Consider the following 8,421-nt stretch of genomic DNA (forward strand, 5'->3'; position numbering starts at 1 on the left):
AGAGGGTTTTAGCAAAGCAAAATCAACTTATAACAAGTCAAAAAATATTGTGAAATTTGGGAGATTTTATGCTTTTCGAGTAAACCTAGCTAGCTAGCTACCTTTTCCTAATAAATATTCTTCATTAATGGAATTTTGGAAGTGTCAAAACCTAATCATTCAAAATTGTTCATTACTATATTTTGCTTATGTCTTATTAAAGCAAGGCTAATCTGTCTGCAAATGATTTTTTTATAGAAATAAGAGATGAAAGTTATCCACAACCACAAAGTAATTTTTTGTAATCTTTTTACTTAGTAATTAAGCACCCAAATTGTGGCTTTCTTAAGATTGTAATGAACAAAGTTGTCTCATATGTAGAAGGCCAACTTATGAAGTTATTATGATCTTAATTGGTGAAATTGGTTCCGGTGGCGTAAGACTTGTGAAAGGTTGTCGTTTATACTTTCAAAAAGTCATTATTGCATCTACCAAAATAAATAGATATAAAACGAAGTTATATTCACAGAATAATTAAAGTAGCAAAAGAGAGTGGAGGAAAAAAACGCAATATTGTCACATTCCATGTTTCTTTTGAAAAGCATGAGAGTTGCAAAATTCTATATATGTTGCATGGAGGCAAGCCAAATCATGTCCTTCAAAAGCGCAATCTTTCTTGAGTGAAATGCACAAATTGCTCGCCACCTCTTTCCTACAAGATTTGTGACGGCATATCTAACCTCTTGTTTTATGTTCTCTTTATTCCCAAAGCTATGCAAATAGCATCTGTGTTTAAAATGCTAGACTTTCGTTGACCGACTTTAGAAACATGTAAAAACATCTTGCTTTATTGGGGACTATTATATATTCCATTGTGATACGGGTACCTTAAATTGTGTGACATACAATAAGAGAATTCAATGTCACAAATACATGCTTATATTCTACAAAAAGTTATGGTAAAATTCAATTAATCCAAAAGGTTTATTTTCTCCAGAAGAAAATTTCAAAAAGCTTAAATTAATAAGAAATAGTAAATTTAAATACTTAATCATTATATTGTAGCACTTTTCCTCCCATATGATTTGAAATTTCCCCATGATACATGATAAATTATCATTTATCTCAAAAGTTTTAAGAGGAAGTTATGAATTTTCTCACTTAATGTTATTCTAACAAAGTTTCTAACTCAGGTGGTATTTGAAGGTGACTCAGTTGTGGTCATCAATGCTTTGATCCATAGTACTAGTCAGCGGTCTAGTTATGGGAATATTATAGAGGACATTCACGTTCAAGCCTCTGTTTTTCAGTTTGTTGAGTTTAATCATGTTAAATGTGTTTGTAATTCTATTGTTGATACTTTAGCTAAGAAAGCGAATTCTGTCTTGGGGTTACAGGTGTGGTTGGAAGACCTACCTATAGGCATTGTCCCATTCGTTTTATGTGATGTTCATTAAGTTTTTTGTTGAATAAAGTCCTAGGGTTCTTGGTCTAGTTTCTCCAACAACAAAAAATAGTTACTATAAGGGGAAAAAAAAGGAACCATTTAGCTTACAAGAAAGAATTATTTTAAGACTCACCGTGTGTATCACTAAAAAAAAAAAAAAAAGTTCTTCTAATGGAGAGATGAAGTGGATCAAAGTCTTATCAAATAAGTAACAATTATCTCATGCATTATTTATATTTATCATCCTTTTCATAATATATAGGTTTCATAGATCAATGTAATAAATTTTATAAATGAGATACCTTCTTAACAGTAAGTGTATATTCAACTATTAAAAAATAGGAATGTTAAGTGTTATAATATGATAAAAAGAGTTGGAAAATGTAGTAAAAGACAACGAAAGTATGCTCCACATGTTCACTGACATGTTCACACTGATTCAATAGTAAAAGGGTAAGGTGGAGATTGTCAAAAACAGGCCATCAGCTGGATCGACTACCAGGTCCACAAGTCCATCCAATAATTCAATAACAAAAACGAAAGAAGGATCTACGAGCTAGCCACACAAGTTACCAAATTTAAATACTAAAAAAAATACACAATTGGAATAGAAAAATAAAAAAGAAATACCACTTTTATGTATTTGTTAGATACGAAATACGAGTTGTTTAGCCTGGATAACTTGCTCCACTTTTTTCTTTTTTGTTTTCCACACATCCCTAAGCATTACCATAACAAGTAAGGCTATTGAGGCTTTATACAGTAACCATGACATAATCAAAAGCCGTGATTTGGCAACGTAAAACTCAGAATCAGATATATGATCCCACACTGCTTTTTTTCCTTTGGTTCAATCCTGTCGGAATACTATTTTCTCTGACTTCGTAATTCTAAATCCCAAACACCCTCGTCCTCTCCATCTTTTAAGACTCTACTCTACTTTAGACCTCTATCTACTCTACACTACACAATATAGACTTCCTCGCATTTCCCACATTTACATATTATATCATTTCATTTTTATATATTTACGTGAAATTAGGTATATCCCCTCCCAAACATATAAAAGTCACGTAACAGTACGTCAAAAAACAGAGGGGGGCCCATTAAAAAAAATTATAAAAAAAAAAAAAAACAGAAAAAGACAGCTCGAATATACACGTCGCTTTGACAAACGCCAGTGACAAAATCTGGCAGCACCGACATGACACGTGGCGTGAATCCCGCCGTTTGTTTCACATCAAAAGTACTCAAACGCCGTTGATTGTGCATTACTATTACTATTACTACTACTACAACCACCACCGCCGCCGCGCCTCGTCGGCGTCTTTTTGAGACCCGGGATCTCCGGCGGCGTGAGCGAACGTACGAGAGCGAAATTCAGGCTCTTGAAAAACGGGTGCTTTTTGACGTCGGCGGCTCCGCGCTTCGACCCGAGTCGGCCAACCGGGTCCTTGTTCAGCAACCCGGAGATGAGGTCGCGCGCGTAGAGCTCAGTCGCGCTGGGGGGCGTGGGGGACGTCGGGAACGCGAGGGGCTTTTTGATGATGTTACGCAGCGTGGTCTCGTTCGATGGAGCCGCGAAAGGCGTGCGACCGTAGATCATTTCGTAGATGAAGATCCCGAAGGCCCACCAGTCGACCGCGTTGCCGTGGGACCCGCCGGACGCCACCTCCGGCGACACGTACTCGTGGGTCCCCACGAAGGAGCACGACCGGGCGTCGACCGGCTCCGCCACGAACAGCCGGTTCGGGGCCAAAGTTTGGACCTTGCGTGACCGGAAGAGCCGGTTCGGGAGGCAGGAGAATGGCATGTGTGCGCCGCGGGTGTACGACGGGGTCGATGGTGTCGCGGCTTCTGGAGAGCACGATGGGGATTCAACGGCTGGGATTGCGTCTGAGCATAGGGAGAGATCGAAGTCTGAGAGCATGATGTGACCGTCCGATCTGACTAAAACGTTTTCGGGCTTTAGGTCTCTGTAGATTATTCCCAGCATGTGAAGGTACTCTAATGCTACCAGAATTTCCGCAGCATAGAACCTGAACAATAATGAAAATGAACCGAGTTAGATTGAGTTGAGTCGGTCGAGTTAACCAAGTTTTTCCTGAGCAATAATGTTTACTTGTGTGAGAAGGTAAAGAAATTGCCTGATCTAGCAAAATGGATCAATAAAGCAATGAAATGAGAGGGTTTCTATCACATCCAATAACGGAAAATGTTCATTTAAAGGAAATTTGCGGCTAAGTCAGAGAGATAATCCGAGAAAATCTTAGCTGCAGAGCAAAAAAAAGGGAATAAAAAATAAAAAATAAAAAATTGAAAGCGATTCTTAATTGATTTTGATTCGAAATTAGAGCTGCGAAAGCAGACAAGAGAAAAGAAACTTTTACTTAACTCTCGCAGCGCAAGAAAACAAAAAAATCAAACATGCAAAAACGAAATTTCTCTTTCAACTTTTAAAAAAAAAACGCAGCTTTTGTGAAAGCATTTTTGGTTTTTTCAGAAAATATTCAGAGATATGGATCGGACATGAAAGCATACCTAGCGGAGCTGAGAGAGAAGCGTTTGTGGGGTTGTTTGTGGCGCAAAGAATGCAAGTCGCCGCCGGAGCAAAACTCCATGACAATGCAAGAGAAATGGGAGGCTTCGAACTCGGCGTGAAGCGTAGGCAAAAAAGGATGGTCCAGCATCTTCAGAATCTTCCTCTCCATCTCAGCTCTCTGCACCTTCTTCTTCTTCGCCAAGGCCTCTTTGTCCACCACCTTCATCGCGTAGTAGTCGGAACAGTCTCTGAGCGCGCACAGATACACTGTGCCTATGTCTCCGGCGCCGATGCGGCGGATGAGTCTGAAGTCACGGAAGGTCAGACCCGTCCGGCGAACGGCGGAGTAGGCGAAATCGGAGGAACGGTGAGGCTTTAGGGTTAAGAGGTTCTCAGGCGAGGATTGTGAAGCTGCAGGAACCATGAGCTCAAAGGAAAGCCGGCTAAAACTGCTACAACTATCGCTGCTCATTGAACTATAACCAGAATTCAAAGCTTCTAAACTCAGTTCGCTATCTGAATCTCGGTTACGGTCTAACATTTTAGAAAGCTAAAATCTTTTGCTTCTCTCTACAGAGAAACAAGGCATACCATGCTAGCTCTTATATAAAGAAAAACCCAAATGGAATCTGAAAGCAGGTTTTCGTGGTGAGACTGTTAGATAGTTCTCCCCAGCGGAATAAACAGTGAATTTGAGGGGCTTATAGAATCAGATACTTTTCTTTGTGAACAGAAAGTCCATGAGAGAGAAGTCAAAGCTTTGTGCAGAAGGGTATTGAAGTATATTAAAGGGCTTTGAATGCACATTTGCAAACGTAGCAGGCTTTTGAGGTCGTCGGAGCTAAATATTAGGGTTTCTTACATAAAAGAAATCCGTACTGGAAACTAATAAAGGCTAGAGAGAGAATGAGAAAGAGAGAGAGAGAGAGAGGGTTTGGTTTGGTCTTTCTGGTTTTGTTTTTAGGCTTTGAGAGAGAGAGAATGAAAAAGAGTGAGGTAGTTGAGGGGTATTTATGCTGGGTTGTACAGACAATACGGGCTTAATTTTCCTTAATCTGGGTTTTTGTTTTAATTTAAGTAAGTACTACGTACTTTTTTTCTTTTTCTTTTTTTTTTCTAATACGAGGTTTTAACTTTTAACCGTGGTAAAAGCCATAGCTATATGTGCCTTTTTTTGATGACGCGAAGTTAAGTTACGGCACGTGTGGGGAAGGTCATCTTTGGGTGTTAGTCACGTGGATTTTGGTTGCTTTTTTTCATAACCTCCACAGAAACTGAGCCCACACGCGCAGTATGATCCTATAGGTTGTGAAAAGGGGAGAAAAAGTCATTAGTGTCAGCCAAAATGAAATTAGTCTTTTATTCTTGAATATTATAATAATTAATTTTCTACTTGATTATTACTTTTTCAATACAATCCAATCTCATATGGTAAAATTTGTTTTAGAAATAATAAAACATTAATTTATAATGATAAAATTTATTTTAGCAAAAAAAAATCATTAATTTATGAGGACATCTATCACAAAAACAATAATTTTCTCTTCGTGGGGTTTATAGCTGAATTTGATCGCTCCTAGAGCATTCATAGTTGAGCTTGTTAAAAAAAAAAAAAAAAACCCTATCTTAACATATTAGAAATTGTTTTATCTACTTCAAAATAATATTTTACAATTTACTCAACATCTTATTTCTTATGTTAAATATCACATACATCTAACTTTATTCAATTTTTTTAATTCACTTCACTCTCTTTATCTCTATCTTCACCAGAGAGATTTCTCTCTCTCTCTCTCTCTCTCTCTCTCTCTCTCTCTTCATTGGTAGATAAAACCAACCACCCCCCTCCCCCAATCAAAATCATCCATTGCCACTACTATCAATACCCATTCCTAAATCAAACCCCATAAAAAAAAATAAATAAATAAATCAACCGCAGCCATCACCACTCCCACAACCCACCACCACCTAGAATCCATTATCACCACAACCATCAACAACCTCCAAAATCACATACCTATACCTAGAAATCCATATAAAAAAAATAAAGGTTTTTAAGCGTGCAGGGGTTTTAAAAGAACTTAAACACTTGATACTAATGCTCTTATACTACATAAGTTAAAAATGAGAAGAAATAATATATAAAAACTCACTCCTTTTCAGGATTACTGTTCATATTTGAAAATAAAAAAGAGGGGTTAATATATGCATTTTTGGGAATATCATCCAAGTATTGAATTTACTGATCATGGTCATACTTTTGGTTTCATTTAAACCATTTCTAAAGAAGAATAGAACATGACTACTACCCAAGCTGGCTCACGCCTATGATCAAAATGACATGCTTCTATTTTCTATTTTGTTTTTCTTTTTTCTTTTTCTTTTTTAAATGATCAGGCTTCTATTGCATTTCGTTTATTTTTCCTCTTCTTTTATTAATTGTTTTTTTAAGTTGTTTTATTGGTTAATTTAATTCAAGTTTTTTTTTATATCCTTATTAATGTAGCTAATTAGTTGGCATCTCAGTATAAAAGGTAAATTAGGCAACTTTGGCAGTAGTGTATATTGTTTGCATGCTATTTTGTCAATCCATTTGTTGTTTTATGTTTTATTTATATTATTTTTTTGGTTTACTGGGATATGTATTTAGTCAAAGGATGGAAGTAGATTTGAGTTCCGAATATCTTTATATATTATATCTATTTAATTTTTTTAACTACAGTAAAAATACAGTCTAAAAATCATGTATTGTACCCTCTTGATTTAGTAAACCCAACATCCAAAAGCTGTAAACTACAGTTGGAAATGTATATATAAGAAGACAAACTAGATAAACAATAATTATAGCTGAACAAATGTTTTTCAATAGTATGGGTTTTGCGCATTGATCATTTGATTTCACTCCTTAATTAATTGTCGGCAAATATTGTGAAGAGCCATGTTGCTCAATATTTAGTCAAAGGGAAACTGAAAAATATCAGGGTTTTTGGGAAAAATATTAAGATTACAATTTTTGCTACAATTTGCTCACATGGTAGGTTATGAGTGACAAAGTCCTTCACCGCTCATGATTTGTCACGCCAACTAGTTATGGTAAAAATTATAGCCAAAATTATGGTTCGGTCCTAGCATTACTCGGGTTTTTCTGATAGATTTTGATGGCCATACTATGCTGTCTATGTTGCTCTTGGAATTGGACATGAAGTGGACAGTCCTAGACTAGGATGATGTTATTGCCGACTTAATTTCCTTCATGGTTCAAAACTAGATTGGGAATTGGTGGATCAGATTGAGGCAAAACTGTAGAGCTTACGATCGAACTAAGATCTTGTAGTGATGGTCTCTGGTTTGTGTCTAGTTAGGTTGTGAATTTGTTGGGTACGAATTCATTCTCGTGTCAATGTGTTTGCTAGGTTTGTTCTCAGGTTGGTGGGTGATGGGTTCATTGTAGCTAGGTCGATATGCTTGCTAGGTTTGATGGGTCATTCTAGGTTGATGATCAAGTTTGCTGGGTTGTGAATGTTCGGTAAAAAACAACAAAGAAAATGAAAAAAAAAAAAAAAAAAAAAAAAAAAAAAAATTAAAGAGTTTGTTGGAGGGTGTTTTCAATTAAAAAGGTAGAAAGGTAAAATAGAAAAATGTTTTTTCTTAAATTTTTTTACACGAGCTATGTTGAACTCATTGCAGATGCTTTAAATCCAATGCCACTGGACGACCAGCCCCGAAGTTAATTACTTCCAAGGGTTTTTATTTATTTTTTAGGTAAGATAGAAATTTAATTTATTACATTCACTACGTGATAATTAATTTTTAATATTGATAAGATTTGAACTTTAAATATTTTTTTCAACAAAAAAAAAATTACTGATTGAACTAAATAGGAGAAACAATTACTTCCAACTTTAGTTAAAAAAAGAAAAAGGCAAAGATAGAATACTGTAACAACAACCATATATAACTAATTACGTGGTGTATGATTAGACCTATCATGTATATTTGGCCATCCATGCAGGAGCAACTTGGTTTCACCTTTTATCAGTACTCTTCTGGCCCTGGGAGGTGTTTGAAGGGTGGGTCAAATGCAACCTAACCAAAAACATTGAATAAGACGTAGGGCCAATTATAGTGCGTATTAGGCCCCTTGAGCTGACTTTTCACTATTGCATGAGATTCTTGTACAGGCCAGGCCTACAATCATCATTTTGTTTTGCTTTGCTTTTATTTATAAAATTTTCTAGAAAGTAAGATTGAATTAACGTCGAACAATTGTATTCAGATTTCAGAATTTAAAGTTAAGGGAATTTCTCAATATAAATAGTTTGACACCGTGTTTTAATATTACATGAGAGAGAGAGAGTTTTCATATAAGTCTTGTTTTTTTTTTAATAAACCGAGCGTCTAGATCTCTGTGTATTTGAATATTTTTTCGAGTGTATGTAATCCTCATGTCCTA

General features: G+C 36.1%; 1 protein-coding gene across 1 annotated transcript; it reads right to left on the reverse strand.

Moving 5' to 3' along the window:
- Positions 1-2,413: 2,413 nt before the first annotated feature.
- On the reverse strand, positions 2,414-4,951 carry LOC142633789 (protein kinase PINOID). The gene is made up of 2 exons (XM_075808038.1): positions 3,968-4,951; positions 2,414-3,465 (listed from the first exon to the last, which is right to left on the reverse strand). Exons 1-2 carry the CDS (start codon positions 4,507-4,509, stop codon positions 2,667-2,669), a joined length of 1,341 nt encoding a protein of 446 aa, XP_075664153.1. The 5' UTR covers positions 4,510-4,951; the 3' UTR covers positions 2,414-2,666.
- Positions 4,952-8,421: the final 3,470 nt, after the last annotated feature.

This window comes from Castanea sativa, chromosome 5 (assembly GCF_040712315.1).
Source record: "Castanea sativa cultivar Marrone di Chiusa Pesio chromosome 5, ASM4071231v1".
In the NCBI taxonomy this organism is placed as follows: Eukaryota; Viridiplantae; Streptophyta; class Magnoliopsida; order Fagales; family Fagaceae; genus Castanea; species Castanea sativa.